Source organism: Corvus brachyrhynchos, unplaced genomic scaffold (assembly GCF_000691975.1).
Source record: "Corvus brachyrhynchos isolate BGI_N302 unplaced genomic scaffold, ASM69197v1 scaffold94, whole genome shotgun sequence".
Lineage (NCBI taxonomy): Eukaryota > Metazoa > Chordata > Aves > Passeriformes > Corvidae > Corvus > Corvus brachyrhynchos.
This window is the reverse complement of record NW_008238330.1, coordinates 10917908-10934703: the sequence shown is the minus strand read 5'-3', so window position 1 is coordinate 10934703 and position 16796 is coordinate 10917908. Positions and strand designations below refer to the sequence as shown.

Genomic DNA, 16796 nt, shown 5'->3' with positions numbered 1-16796 from the left:
TTCTGAAAGTACAGCCTGACGTCTCACAGTTCAGCCTGAGCAGCTGCTGGAGCTACAAAGCCTTTTTTCCTCTTCTGTCAGCATGGGTGTGATATGGCTTCCCAACCCGTCTAGGATCCTGTGTTTTTCTTTTCACATTATTCTCATTCTTCTTCAACAGACTACTGCAGCACGAGAACTGAAGTTTGTGGTTGTAGTAAGTAGATTTGTTCTCTGTTTTGTTGTGGGGAATACAGGGACAGAATTACATGTCTGTTGAATCAGACAAGGTGTGCAGTTGCTTTGCCTGTCTTCAAACTTTAAAATAACTACTGCTGCCCTTTTGCTTACTGAGCTTAAAGACCTTACTTAAAGAAAGACAAAAATGTCTCTAATTATTAGAATTTTCATCTCCTAAGCTCCAGTTATTATACCAAGATAACTGACTTTGTGGTAGATGCATAGTGCAGAGGAGTTAAGAGATGCAAAGTCTACATTTACCTATTCTTCCTTAGTTTAAGCTGACACTCCAATGCATAATGTGAGAGCTGGTGATTATGGACTACCTCTTCTATGCTTGGAAGCTGAAGCTTATGATGTTACAGAAGTTACCACCCAAAAACACACACAAATTTCCATTTCACAATAACTGTGTTGTCACAGCAGTACACTGAGAAACAGAAATAGATAGGCATTTTTATGTAGAGATTTGACATGTGTTGCATTAACTTCAGTTAGGCTGCAAACAGACTTTAATAATTCTTTTGCTGGTCCATTTCCTATTTCAAAGTAGCTAAACACTACTTCAATGCCACTTTCTCAAATATCTCTAGAAAAAGAGAGATTAATTCAATGTAATACTTTGGATCATGAAGGTTGAACCATAGTCCTTTTCATTCTTTTTTTTTAAATAAAAGGTATAATGATAAAGAATAGTTAGCCCAAAGGAATATTTTCTATACAGAGTTGAGGGGATTGGAATAAATTTTTATAAATAGGCAATTGAAGATCTTCTCCTTCAGCCTTTCTCTGAGACATTATGCGTGCATACAGGTAAGAGGCAGAAATACTGTGTTCCAAACATACCATCTGACCCTAGATAAAGTATTTCATGCACAGTTGTCTATTGGCTGCACTGTAGATGCACAGCTTGGAGGGAGGCCAGAGTGCACAGGAAAAACCAGTTCCTACTTCTGCTGAGACACCACACATAGCAGGGACCCAACGCTAATTCCAGTAACATTCTGTATATAGCAATATACTTAAATGTTGTTTCAATGATAACAGGGAGAAATGGACACACAGATGAAAACAGCACGCCTTGGAGCATTAACTCCTTGAGAGGAATGAGATTTTTATTGAATTGTAGCTGTTACTGTGTTCTGACAATGTCATGGTTTTGCAGAGAGTTACTGGAAATGCTTACCATTATGGAGATAGAGGCTTCTTATCCAAAATCATCTGCTTACCATAACTGCAGCCACCTAACAAAAAAAACCCCAATTTTTAGGGTAGCTTGTCACAATAAATATTAAAACAGTCAAAAAATTTAATTTAACCTGTCTTCCTTTTAATCCTGTTACTTTTGTTTAGGCTGACCAATCACCTAAAAAGTTACAATAGGTTTAATCTTATCACAGTATACATTTTCTTTTCTCAAGGCATCATTTACGTATACTCTAATTTTGCCTTTTGAACTCATTAATTGAATTTTCGTAGGAACAGAATTACTAGCATAAATAAATAGAATAGGAACTGACCCCAGAGCATATCACTGATATAATGGGATATAATGGGGATATTGCTACAGTCAAAGCAAGTCTAAAAGGCATCTTTCTGAGATAATTGAACAGCCATTCTCCAGCTCTCCTATGTAAGTTACTACATTTTCACCTGGGAGTATTACTGCATTGTGAAAATTGTCACAATGACTTTTTAAAACTTTCTTAGCAGAACTGCACAATATAAAATACATCTGCAGAGGAGAAGAAAAACAGATAAATGTTCGCTTTTGCTCACTTCTAGAACTGTGCTGTGCCTGAGAAACTGTCTCACTCTCTCCTCACAACTTCCAACTTCGTGCTGATTCTGTGCGTTTTGATTATTGGCCACAAGTCCTTTTGTCTGAAAAGCTCTATTTCAAGCCAATTTGTGGAAAGGCTTTTTAAATTTCCTTGTTTACATGTAAACACTGGCCTTCACCATAACTCTTTTGCACTGAATTTAAGATTAAAGGCAGAATTTAAATTTAAAGAACTTTAGGACAATCAGGCACCCAAGTAGAAATGAAATACTGATTTATTGCCTCTGTTTAGAGAAGTTCTTCCCTGTAACTTCTGCCTCTACACACGCACACATTTCACCTGTCATATATACAAAGAGGTGTGGTTGCTGAGGTACTGTGATTTCATCATGTCTTTCTTACAACTCAGGATAGGAAGTGTTGACTGAGCGTGTTATCTCTGAGCGTGATTAGTCTAATCAAGCCAAGCCATCTGAAACTTTGACTAAACATGCTCAGTATTTCTACATCTCTGGTTTCCCTGAACTGGCAGATTGATGGTTCCACTTGACTTCTGTTTCTTCATTCCTATTGCTGGCTTCAAAGTAAGAAATCTTTTTGTTTGAAGTCTGTTAATTAAAGTGTCTGCAAGAGGCTCACTATCACTCAGAGACAGATACTTCACTGGCATTTCTAAAGGAAGATCTTATGTATATATGTGTATACTACATGTGCCATATTCTCAGTTCACCCTCTCCCCTGCACCAGTTTGCCTCCAATATGATTTTTCACCTGACAACAATGGAAGCAAATGCTGGCCAAAGTCTGAGTCATGTGACCATTTTCATATGAAGTGATCACACTCACAAAGTTACCAAGAGTGAATGGATGAACCCAGACACCAAATCAGGTTCAAGCTGTATCAGAGTGGAACGAAAGGGTAATGGATTTGGTAATTATCCACCTATTGCTTTTGAGAACTGAGGCAAAGCACTTCAAAAAGGAGTGCCAAAATTAATATAGTAAACAGATCTGCTTTGCTCTTCTTGTGTACATTCCCCTCACCCTCCCTTCTTTCTTGATTTCTGGTGTCTTTTCACCTTTTATGAGGCTTCCTTTCTCCTTTTCTCTCATTCTGCCATGTTCTGTGTCTTCTGAAAGGTCAGGAAGGCAATCTGTAGGCCAGGAGTAATAAATGCTGCAGAACAAATGTTTTTACGTTAATTTGAAGAAACAAATCATTTTTTACAAAGCTGAAATTATGAGTGTTCAGAAACACATATTGATGAGTAAGGCAAGATCTGCAGGAATACACCTTCTTTTCCTATCAGGTGTTCTAATGAACACCTATAATCTGGTGTTCTAATGAAAAACACAGTTTCAAATTTTTAAAAAAGTCTCCTAAGACGTAGCTATGAGTGAATAAGTTAGTCTTTTAGGTTAAGTGGTTGTCCACACCGTCATTGTTTCATTTGCAACTGCAGCTTAAGCAAGGTCATTTTCAGAAGTAGCAAGGTTTGAGCACATACAAAAATCATTTGGCTAAGAAGCTTTGTCCTTAAATTCCTAAAAACAGGGTTCTGCTTTTCTAAGTGTTTGTTCCCTACTTGCTGCTCCAGCTTAGTATTCATATCATATTTATGTGACACCTTGCAATGAGGTGCAGAACTACGAACAAGGAGGTGAACTCTTTCTTACTTTGTGTGGACTTAAAGAAACTGTGCTTCTTTTTAGAAGAACACACCCTCCACTCCTTCAATTTCTTAAGGTTACAAAGAAATGAAATACTATTCTTTATATCTCCTGCTCATATATTCAATATATCTTTTGATCTTGATCTTTTTGCACACTAACCTCTATTCAGGTAAAATGCTACTCTGTTCCAGCTTGTTGAAAGCTTTTAGGGGTTGAGTGTTGTGACTTGTAGAATGACTGTTGTGACACGCTCAGGGTTATGTCATACTTTAAACATAAAACATCACAAACCAGTATTTAAAATCTAACACATTGTCAGTGATTTTTCAATAATAAAAAGGGCATATTTATTGGCCAAGTGTGGATCTATTGTTAAATACTGCCTAAAATAGACATAAAAAATAGTCATTTAAACATGTCAGTCAGTTTGAGCAGCTGTCAGTTACCCATAGAAATGCTTTTCTGTGAAGTTGAATAATTTAACAAGAGAGGATGCAGCTATATTGTAATAGGGAAATAAACCTTCATTCTTCACACAGGCACCAGCGTGTCCAGAAAAACTTATGAATCCTACCTGACACCTATGTATGCCAGCATAAGGAAATGTGCAGCAGTACAAAAGTCCTTCTCATTCATTTTTCTTGCACGCAACTGAATCAGCCACCAGACACTGTAGCTCTTTACTTACTCTCCTGTTCACTATGGGTACACTGAGAAATTGTTATCAAGAACCAACTGAGATTCCAAATTAGTAAGAAAATAGATTTAAAGATAACTAAAAATTGCATAGAGAAGGAAAATAAAACCCCAAACAACAAACTTTCTGATGAGGGTGAAAAATCCTCCTTGATTTGCTGCAAAATATTCATTTTGGGTTGCCGACATTGTCAGTGAAATTCAACTAGCAAAACAAAAAACATAATAAGCAGTCTTCTACATGGTTCTAATGGTAACTTATACTCTAGCAAACTTTGTTGTCTATTATAGAAAATGAACAGAGGGAGAAATCTAATTATATTTGCCTTTAATGGATAGTATTTTCCATCTCTGAAGTACCTGCTCTAGCACAGGTTTGTTCACATTAATAGAGAAAGCTGATGGAAAGGGTGTGTGTTGTAATTAAAACATTAAGTCACACCACTGGTGTTTACTTTGAAAAATATAAATATGAAACACCTCCCAGTGGGAGTGGCAAACTAACTAGAGTGTACAACCCTCTCTGATGCCTAGGTAAGAATGATGTGGCTTAATGAGGCAGTGGAGAGTATTAACTATAAACAAATTATATACCACTGAGGTTTTAAGGAATAAATGTAATTTTATTAACAAATATACCAGGCTGCTACATTGTCATTTTATTGTGCTAAGTCAGGAATTAAGCTGATGATGGGAACATTGATAAGCAAAGGTAAATTTTTCCAAAAGTTTGAATCAGCATCCTGGCAGCTTGTCTGGAGCCCTGTGAATTTGTATTCCAGCATTTCCTTTCATATGAAACTTTTATGAATTTAATTTTTCTGAGCCCACACCTCATACGCTTAGGGGGGATAATTCTGTTTTTCAGAATATTTTAATTTAGGGTTGTCATTTTCTTTGTATGCTGGAATAAAAATACAAAAAAGGTTCATTTAATTTTTTTTTTATTAAAAATCATATGATTGAATGCATCACACTAATATTGACCATGCTGGAGTGTCCAGGATAGTAAAGGAACCAAACTCTTTGCTCTCACGGAATTTGATAGAATTTGATAGAAATAAAATCCTACAGATTTTCAAAAATATTTTTATATGTGTATGTAGAAGTATTAATAATGGAAGTATTAATTAAGATAACAATGTGAATGTTTATACTCTTTCATCTTTATATTTTAGGATGATTGAGAAATTGAGCATAAGATCCATGTGTACATAGAAATACTTTTAAAGATACTTCTATGAAAAAAACAGTTACGGGAAAATTTCAAATGTCTATGACAAAGAAATGAAATACTAATCTAAGTACATCAGTAACTGGCTTAATATTCAGAAGTGCTGAGTTTCCAAAATTCAGTCAGATTTCCTGTCTAGAGGCCTAGCTGTGAACGCAATCCCAACATCAACAACTTGGGTGATTAATTTTATGTTCTAGGAGGAAGAATCACCAGGCTTATGCCCACTTAATTCCTATCTAATTATACATATTCTTGAATGTAAAGGATGTATTCACATCCTACTTGACCAGGTTTCTGCAGACTCTCCAATGTTTTCATTTGAAAAATTACACTGGAAGTATAATGTATGCTTGACTCCTAGTTAGATAAGAAAGGATTGTTAACAGTTATGAACTCAAGGGTTTTTTACTGGTTACATTGTTAGGTTTTCCGACATGGTGACCGAACGCCAATTGTAAACTTTCCAACCGATCTACACAAAGAAAGCGAATGGCCCCAGGGGTTTGGACAGCTCACCAAGGTAGGTTGACTTCCTTAGAAGAACTTACAAATGCTACTAAAAGAGGAAGTGGGGAGATGTTTTTTGTGTGTGTCACTAAAGCATTTGCAAATCCCAAGTTCTGATAGTTGCTATTAGCAAATACCAAAACCAGTAATTCATAAACACTTTACAATGTTATTAATTCAGCTATTGTTGAATTGAAATCTTGTTCACCATAACTTTATAACTACCTTCCTAAAAGCAACAGCTTCTTGATAGTGTGTCTGCATTCAAATAAATGGCAAGTTTAAACACTGTACTGTTAACATTGATGAAGTTCTAATGATCATTAAGCACTGAGCCCTGTGACAGAACAAAGGCATGACACCAGCCCACAGTGAGGAGTCCACATCTCATCATTGGACTGACAACCACAAAACAACAGAAGACTCACAGGAGAAGGTTGCTTCTGGGGACAACGTGTCTTCTAACAAGGCCACTTGTTGTCCAGAGTTTCGCTAGGATGCTCTGAACCTACTTGTTGCTCTGGCATTTTAACATCAAGCCTTAGCTCTTTGACCGTATTTGACATATGAAGCTCTGGAGCATAAAGAAGCCAATGTATTTCCTAATAACACTTTGTCATAGTGCAGAAGTATGAAACAGAGACAGTTCACTGTTTAATGTTTGAAGGGAGGCTTGAAATATCTGTAAAATTCAATCACTGAAACAATGCATTACTATCTTAGGTACCTAGCTTATGTAGTAAGAAGAAGTTCCTGCTTTGGCATTGACTTTTTTGAGAGCTTTTTGCTATTTTGCTATCTTTTTAGGAACAGTAGTAAGAATGTATTTCTCTGATAGGAAGAAGTTTAAAAGTTCAGCTCAAGCTTTAGAAATTAATAACAGAAAAGACAGTGTGCAACCTAAGACAACTGCAGGCACACCAAGGCAAAGACAGAAGAATGCTACTTAAGGCATGAAATGTAAGCCACAAATTTACAAGGTTGAACAAATAACAGAGCAATGACAATGATAAATGCTAGGTTGTCAGTCATCCTCTCTCAGCTGTCACTAAGTGACATACATTGTAAAGGACAACGTTGATCAGTGTCTACAGATCTACAGCACCGTGGAAACAGTATTTGTATAGAATCAGGAGCATTGCCTTTCTGTAGCAGATTTTGCAATCTTAGTATTTAAGAACATATAATTTCTTCATAGATATAAGTGAACATTTCTGTTAAAAATTCTAGATCACCTGAAACATACACAGTTGTTCTGGTTTTGGCTGAGAGAGAGCTGGTATGGGGCTCTGTTTTGGTTTTGTGCTGAAAACAGTGCTGATAATGCAGGGATGTTTTTGTTACTGCTGAGCAGGGCTTAAACAGATTCAAGGCCTTTTCTGCTTCTTGTACCACCCTGAGTTTGTCTGGGGGTGCACAAGAAGTAGGGAGGGGATACAGCTGGGACAACTGATGTCCACTGACCAAAGAGATATACTGTACCATATGGTGCCATGCTCAGCATATAAAACTTGGTGGAGAAGGAGAAAGGGGCAGACATTCATCTTGATGTCATTTGTTTTGCCAAGTAACTGTGATGGAGCCCTGCTTTCCTGGAGGCTTATCACCTGCCTGTCCATGGGAAGTGGTGAATAAATTCCTTGTGCTGCTTTGCTTGCATGTTTGGCTTTTGCTTTGCATATCAAACTGTCTTTAAACCCCTGAGTTTTCCCACCTTCACTCTTCTGATCCTCTCCCTGATTTCAACAGGGGAGAGTGAATGAGCAGTTGTGTGGTGTTCATTTGCCAGCTGGGGTTAAACCACAATAACAATATGTTGTACAGTTAATGACCACTTAAAAGCTGATTGCTAATGACAAAAAAAAAGATAAGACATTTCTACATTAAAACCCTCCAGTCACCTTAATCTGGTAGTCACCCATATGCTTGCCTTACAGATTGGAATGCAGCAGCTATTTGAACTTGGACAGTACATGAGGAAAAGATATTCCAGCTTCTTGAACAGCACATACAACCGGCAAGAGGTATAGAGCAGATCTGTCTGGAGCACATTTCTCTGGCATAGCAGAACTATGGACTTATAAAAGCACATTATCATACTCATTTCATTAATGGAGAAATTAAGGTAACAGAAGAACATTTTTGAAAGTCAGACTTATGTCAAGTTAAAAACAGAATAAAGTCTAACTTTCAGCTCTTAATTCTGTTTGGTTCTTTCCCAGCCTAATTTTCCCACACTGAACAGCTCCACACCACCGAATGAGTTGGGAATTTATACAGTGACCCATTATTGGTTTACCTTGTTGAAAGATAAATGCCTATCCAGTCATGTGATGGGCCATGCTTACATACTTCATCCTGTAAAAGAGAGGTCTAACAGCTGTTTGGATGTGATTATCATACACTAAAGATCCATCATGGGGAAGACACCACTAACATTTTGATCTATATAGGAGGGATGCATTATGGGAAGGTATGAAAGACCTTTGCTATGCTTCCAAGAGATGTTTATGTTTTTAAGTACCTTAATATTCCTGAGGTATCACTGATAGATCATAGAATCATTTATGTGGGAAAAGACCTTTATGAATTTCAAGACCAACTGTTAACCTGTCCACCACTAAATCATGTCCCCATGTCTACATGTACCAATGTTTTTCTGAATCTCAAAAGATAGAGAACTTTCTTCTTTGAAATGATGCTTTCTTATTCTCTCAGTTCAGTCTGAGGGTTAGATTCCAAATTAAAAGATGCTTTGGCAATTCCATTTATGAAACTGAAGTAGGGCCCCAGAAAGCTGAGTTATGGTTTCACTGTTTTGACTTTATGTAAACACATAAAACTGGAAACAAGAAGTCAGGATTGACAAGTTGGGTAAAATTTCCCTATTATTATTACAGTTTCCATTTCATCTTTAATTCTTTGCCATTCTATTTTCAGTTTTACATCCAAAGTACAGATTATGATCGCACCATTATGAGTGCCCAGTCATACCTTTCCGGCCTCTTTCCACCAACTAGCAGCCAAATTTGGAACCCTGAGCTTCTCTGGCAACCCATTCCAGTTCATATTTTTCAAAAATCAGCAGAGCAGGTGAGTACTGGCTAGAAGCATTCTATAAAGTCTTAAACTTCCACATAAGCAAAAAAAAACCAGAAAAAAAAGGAAAAAAGCTAAAAAACATTTTTATGCTTTTTGAGTTCAATATAACAGAAAATACCAAATGCAGCTACTGGCTGACAAGTATGTCATAGGTCAACTGTAATAGCTACATGAAAATCCTCCTTCCATAGTTGCAGAATACCTGAATAGTCATATACCCTACCATTTTCTCCAAGGTCATTCCTTCTGACCAGAACACTTTTGGACAGTATTCTGGGGAAGTTGCCCTAAGTCTTTACAGGAAACAAGCGCTTTTCTAAACACCACTCAACTGGGCAGATCTTGTCTCTTTGGCAAGTTTGTTCCATAGTTTATTCAAGGAATTGAATTTTCCCCAGCCAATGTAATGACCTCAAAATTATCACCTTCCTATTCTGGTAGCATTTAGGCATTCTAATTACAGACAAGGGCTCTTTTATGCTCAGTGCTATAGAAACATTTAACGAAACCCTAGCACTTCTCTTGCAGATCATAAGAGTAGACCTACCTGAATAATAGGTCCTGTAGAAAAAGTTTTCATGTAGCTGTCTCTGGCTGACTCAGGTTTAGATTTTAATTTCACTTGCTCGTGACAAGGACTGCATAAGGAACAGTGTATCCAACAGAAAGCCTCGTTTATTTCTGGCTTTGAGGACAGAAGTTGACTTTAAGGAAATTTGTACAAACCCCCTATTACATAACTGCCTGTCACCAACATCAGAGGATGGACTCAGTCTTCAGGGGGCTGCCACACCCCTCCCCCTTTGATGTTCCTTCATTCTTGGCAACCATGTTTGAAAGCAGGTACAGAGAAAAAGGGTTTCTGCAAACTGGATTAGGAAACGTGTGATTCAGCCAGAAATTTAGCCCTGTTCCTCAACAGAAAAGAATGCTGTCACTGTTATTTAAATGTGGGACACCAGAGGAAATTCTTTCAACAGAAGACAAAAAAGCATCAAAGTGGTCAGAGCTTTGTCCATATAGTACCTCAAAGCCCTTAGGGGAATCACAGTGCAATGTAATAACCTGTTTCGGGAAGGCAAGCTCATTTGTAGGAGTCTCTAGTACCTCATCACTTCTGTGGCTGCTTCAGGAATGGGTATTGACACTTCTCTCAAACACACCTCTGCAGCAACTCAAAATGCCTTTTATATATGCAAATCACCTGGAAAAAACATTGTTCCCTTGTTAAACCAAGCAGATGTTTGAAGGTATTTTCAAGCCCCAAGCAACACAAAGTGGGAAACTGAAGCCAGGTACGGTCCTGTAAAAAACCATAATCACAGCTTATTTTTAAGCCACTGAGATCTATCAAGACTTGACAGGCAACAGTAGAGTACTGCTTAATGAAGCCAAAGGGAGTGGCTTAATTAATAACAACTAGATAGGGATAATTAAGACATACAGTGAGAGAAACATTTGTTATTCTGTAATTAAACAACATTCCCCAGTTTCATATTGCAGCTTTGAGCCTTCATCCTCCAATGTGCTGCTGTTACAGAAAAATTACACCCTTGGAAATCCATCCAAGTGAAAGTGGGCTACGGTCAGTTGGTGGCTGCTGCCAACTTCACCTTGGAGACATGCTGGAAGTGCAGTCTGTTAATGTTATAAGATAATACTAGTGCTGGGTCAAAAATGCCCTGGTGATGTGACATAAAGCGCTGAAACAGCACAAGCTTGTTTTGTTCATCACGGCTTTTCACTGGCACTTTATGCTGTATCAGGTATCATTTGTCTTTCTGCAATTGATACAAACCATACTTGACAGAGCTCAGAGTTTGAAGGATGCGTGTATTTACATGTTGTTCAGATCAAATATGTACTATCATGTGACCTTGTAATGCATACACTTGGAGTAATTAAAGTGAACCATATCTCTAAAGAACAGAGCCTTGAGGCTGATAGCCTTTTGATACTTCAGGAGCACAATTTATTTGTCACTCTCGTTTCAAGTTCTGTCTATGAAGTGGTATTTAAAATGCTTACCAAAATGTACTGGGAGAGCTGGATGTGTAGATGCAGAAGCAATTTAGGTTCCAGGACCAGGTGGAGTTAAGTTATATCTGGGGGGATTCAGAAAATGAGAGGGAAATGGCTTCTTAAAATTTCTCGCCATGGACCCTGGCCCATTTGTCAAAGCAATCCCCTGACAGACATGTGCAATTTCTTTTTGCCAAAATCAGTTCAATTGAGGGAAATCAACCTATCATGGTATCAAGTAGCCATTGAAAAGTCAAACTACCACAGTCTATCACCTATGTAAACTCAATTCATGATTAAGGTACCCAAACAAACAATTATTGAGTAGATCAAGCACAGCCATGAATCTACCTAAAAATACTACACCATTAATCTCAGCAACAGAAAAAACAGAGGAGCGTTGATAATTTTAGAACTATTCTAAGTTTTGCTTTTCATGTTTCAGAGGCTGAATTTTCCTCTGCCCAACTGTCCCCGTTTTGATGAACTTCAGCAAGAAACACAAACATCTAAAGAATTTCAAAATAGAATACAACCATACATGGTAAGAGAAAATAAACAAAAAACCCCCCGAGATGTGAGAAAAAGGAAGGTAATTAAGTCATAGATGTTATGGAATTGCATTTTTATCTTTTGTTAAAATGCAAAAATAAATTGAAAAAAATTAAAACCCTGTTTAGGTTACATACTAGAGAAAGGTTTTTCACCCAGAGGGCGGTCAGGCACTGGAACAGGCTCCCCAGGGAAGTGGTCACAGCACCAAGGCTGACAGAGATCAAGAAGCTTTTGGACAACGCTCTCAGGCACATGGTGTGATTCTTGGGGTGTCCTGTGCAGGGCCGGAGCTGGACTCAATGATCCCTGTAGGTCCCTTCCAACTCAGCTTATTCTGTGATTCTGTGAGAATTCTGTGAAAAGGTTGGGTGTTAGTGAATCTATCTGCATGTATGCTTGAGTATTTGTAGTATACTCTTCACTTTTTCCCCACAGGGTTTTTTACAAACAATGGCCGTTAACACAGGGCTTGAACTAAACCACCTTAAAATACTGGACAATTTCCAGCTCTGGAATACATATGATACTCTACTTTGTGAGGTAATAATAAATCAATAGGTGCTGGGGAAGAACGTAACTCCAGCGTCGGGGTTTCAATTAAACTAGGCAATGTGTTTTCACTGGAATGAGTTGTCTTCTCTCCTACATTTCTTTTTTTCTTTTTCTTTTTTTTTTTTTTTTTTAAATTTGAATCTAAGTTATATTGTAGTGCTTTGGTAAGAGATAACTGCAAAGCATGGTATACACCTTGGGAGACTGTCATTTCCATTTCACGTTTTAAGCACTGTTACCATTCCCATTATTTCCTTTTCCCCCTTCCCAATATGCTGCTATAGAATTATTCAAGTGTGCTGGCTATAATGTATTTCTGATTTTTAACAGAGAAATGAAATTATTAGCTTTAAACCATCAACATGTAAAAATGAAAATACTTAAGATTTTGAACATGAGAGATCATGAAAGATCATGACCTATCAGTTAAAAATTTTTGAGACGGTGATTGCTACCAGTTAAAAAAGCCCAAACTGACCCCAAGTATGGGGTAATTCCATTTGGCCCCAGTCACTACCAGCAGTGTATTAAGGCTTTTGAACACATCCTCTACAAACAGGTAATTAAACATGATAAGACACTGTCACTGTTACTGTTACATGACTGGAGAGTGATACTCGTCTCTAGTTGCCCAGTGTTAGAACTGGTATGGGCACAACTGTATGGAAAGGCAGAAAAAATTAGATACTTATAACCTGAAGACCCAGAGAAAGGAAGAGAAGAAGACATATGTCTGCAATATTTCTCACCAAAAACATGTATCTCTATAGCAAGAACACATTTTACCTACAAGAAATCACCTTCACACAGGTGCTTCTGCTCTGCCCATTCACTCACTTCAGACTGATCCCCATTCCCGCAAAATGTGTTTCAGGGCATGCTCCAGAGTTAAACAGCACTGAGCAAAGAATTGCAGAACAGCCTCAGAAAGTCTAAACTTAGTAGCGTGAGGGTAGATGATGGCATGATGGAAACCAATGAATTAAAAACATTCTTTTGTTTTCCTTTATCACTAGGGTATTCACAATTACACTCTCCCTGTATGGGCCACCAAAGATGTAATTGACAAGATGGAAAAACTGGCAGAATTGTCCTTACTCTCATTATTTGGGGTTTATAAAACAGAAGAGAAATCACGACTACAAGGAGGTAAATCAAAAAATGCATAGCTCTAAGAAAGGAGGAGATAATACCTATGATAAAATGCAACATCCTGTCACTTTACTAATGCAAAATTATTCAAACAAACCCATGATTTGAAGCTATGGACATTCGATGCCGTATTAAGTAAATATGTGCTGAACATTGGCACTTGCATGGATAAGATACTGCAACAAGGTGCAAAAATTAATATCTTAATTTTTTCCAGATTATTTAAGGGATTAGGACTTTTAAAAATATAGAAATTAAGGGAATAAATCAGGCTCTCATGGTTATGATCATTACTTTTCTTACAGTAGGTTAGATTATGTTGTTTCTCCAACATTTCCTTGAATTGTTTCCTGTTCTTTGTTTTTCCCTTTGATGTACTGGTTATATATTGTGTCAAAACACTGGCAACACATTGGTAGCTCTCTGAGTGATATAAAGCTGTTCCAAAACAGTCTGATCAGAATAGAAGCTGAGAGATTCCAGTTATGTCTATATTGCAAGAACTACAAGAACTGGGACTACTGCTTAGTTCCAAAATGGGGGCACACAGACTGTGCTGTACCTTCTGACACTACTTCAGGACACAACCCAGGAATTTATCATATGATTCCCAGGTATCCATGAGTAGGAAATCAAAACAATTGAGCTTGCATATTTGCAGGCTGGAACATTTGAGGCTAGGCTTTCTAATGCACCTACTGAGCAGCGTAGATCTAGGTAAAAAATTATTAGCAGATCTATCACCTAGGCATACACACCACTGGTCAAGACACACAGTAATTAGAGGCTCCAATCTGCAGTAAAGCCCACTAGCTGGCAGATGACCACATCACATGGCCAAGACTATTTATCTAATGTTCACTGGCATACCAGTTACATCCTCTTTGCTTAGAATGATATAAACTGTGCTTCAGGGAATTTCTGCTGCCCTCACCCATTGGCTTTAGAATACCTTTGGGCTGGAGAAGAAGTACAAAAGAGCTTTGGAAAAAATGAAGAAGCAATAATGTGTTACTTGTTGGAAGTAAACAGTTAAAATACTTCTTTGCCATGTAGAGACGAAGAGACCAGCACAGTTGTCATTATTTCAACACTACAAACAAACAAAAAAAAGGATGGAGAGGAGATCTCAGCATAACAGAACTGGAAGTGTCATTATCCCCAGTTCTCAGGATGGTTCTAGATGATTTCCTGTGATCCTGCCTCTTCACTTGACCTGGATGATGAATCATATATTTCTCCTCTGTAATATCTTCTCTGGAGTTACAAAATTTTAGTAAACTAAAAAATGAGTATGAGGCCTGAGTAGATGTCTTAGATTTGATAGTCACAATATTTTGTCTTTTTTGTTTCCATTCATACATTACACCTTCATTTTCCACTTCCTTTTTTCCCATCTTTTTAAGGTGTCCTTGTGAATATTATTTTAAACAGTATTAAACAAGCTGTCAATTCTTCAAAACCAAGAAAAATGGAGGTCTACTCTGCAGTGAGTATTTTCATCTTTCATAAATCTTGCTGTGATTTTACCAGTAAAGTAAGTTAAATGAAAGAATAATATAATACAGTTTAAGTCAGCTAACAAGCTGAACACCAATCAGTGCAAGAACACAGTATAGGCATGAATCTCACCTCGGTTTCAGTTAAACTATATTTGGCAAAGAAAACTATGCATTTTACCATTCATTATTCCTACAACTTAATGGTGCAGTTTCTATTAGCTGCATCTTTCCTGAAGTGCTCCAAAGATACTGGCACATAGCAGAATTTCAGCTGTGCCTCCAAACCTCTCTGTGGGTTCTTTTTTATTACTACTATTATTATTTTATTTATTTTAGAGGGTGAAGAGGGCCACTTTCATCAGGCCAAGATCTGCTTAGCTCATTCATTATTCTGTCTCTAACAAGGGCCAAAGGCAGGGATGAATGTGAGAATAATGCCAGGAGAGAGTGATAAAACCTTCCAGCAATCTGTGTCTTAGGGACTTCCTGAAACAGAATCTCTCTGTGTTTAGTATCTCTTGACAGACTGTCTTCCATCAGCTTACCTAATCACTTTTTAAATGCATTTATACTTTTGGATTCTGCAACATCCTGTGACAATGACTTCAATGTTAAAGAAAAACACACTTTATTCGCTTTTTCTGGGTCACTCATGAATTTACTGTTGTCGGTCATTCCTCTTCCAGATTTCCTTTTCCAAGACAGAGTCCTACCCTATTTAATCTTTTCTCATATAGAAACTACTTGATACCTCAAATCTTTCTCACTGTCCTTTCTACACGTTTCTAGTGCTACTACGTTATTTTTGAAAAGGAAAAAAGCAGTGCATCCAGATTTTTCACTTCTGCTTTAATATCTTGAGTACAAGTATACTGTTATTTTTGAAACTGATCAGCCTAAAAAATTCCAGAACCTGAATAATAATTAAACCATAGCTGCTAGACTAGAACATAAATAGGTCTAGCAGATATATATATATCTAAAGATGCTTGCAAAATTTATTCATCAAAGTGTTTGGACTTCCTGCCTTCAGCTCCTGTTCCTATGATCCCTGCAAGATGGGGATAACGGGTAGATGAAGAAACTGCAGGTGGGTGGGTAACTGATCCCATAAAAATGGAAGTCAAACTGAGATTTCATAGTATGAATCCAAACAGAAGGAACAATTGAAAACATTCTGAAGTGGAAGTAAGGAGAATAGTCTTTGCACACAACTATTTGTCTGCTATACTACCTGAAAAAAATTACTTGTACTTTCACTTGAAATGCCTTAGAATATACTACCTTACACTGCCTTAATCTGACCTTGGAACAAAAAACACTACTGAAGGAAGGAAAAGAGAAAATGCACTGAAAAACTAAATTTATTACTCAGACCACATCTTGCTTTCCTTCAGTATCTGTCTTCAAAATCCTGCCAGATGGTGTAAGACACATACTGCAGAAACTCTTTGGAAATGCCTCCTGCTGTCTGTAGTAATCAGTTAACATGTTTTTCCCAATGGTGGATATACTGAACAAATTTTTATGGTCAAATTTACACAGGTTTTCTTTTATCTTGATTTCCACTTCCTCTCTACTCTTGTCTCATTACTCTGGGTGAATGGTAGTTGACTTAATTGAGTGTAAAGGGTGGATTTTTTTTTCTCCAATAGCATGACACCACACTTGGGGCCCTCCAGATTGCTCTCAATATTTTCAATGGAAAACTGCCACCATATGCTGCTTGCCAGTTTTTTGAACTCTACCAAGAAAGCAATGGGCAAGTATCTTCTTATCTATGCAAGAAAGAGTG

At 37.5% G+C, this 16796-nt stretch overlaps 1 protein-coding gene across 1 annotated transcript in view; it reads left to right on the top strand.

Annotated features, from left to right (window-relative positions):
- The window catches only part of LOC103615811 (prostatic acid phosphatase), a 21588-nt gene continuing 4792 nt past the window's right edge, over window positions 1–16796 (top strand). Inside the window, exons 1-9 of the mRNA XM_008633909.2 lie at window positions 1–196; window positions 6034–6129; window positions 8054–8140; window positions 9057–9209; window positions 11686–11784; window positions 12231–12335; window positions 13364–13496; window positions 14906–14988; window positions 16657–16763. Of these exons, the coding sequence (XP_008632131.1) occupies window positions 83–196; window positions 6034–6129; window positions 8054–8140; window positions 9057–9209; window positions 11686–11784; window positions 12231–12335; window positions 13364–13496; window positions 14906–14988; window positions 16657–16763 (977 nt within the window). The 5' untranslated portion in view covers window positions 1–82. The remainder of the gene's footprint in view (window positions 197–6033; window positions 6130–8053; window positions 8141–9056; window positions 9210–11685; window positions 11785–12230; window positions 12336–13363; window positions 13497–14905; window positions 14989–16656; window positions 16764–16796) is intronic.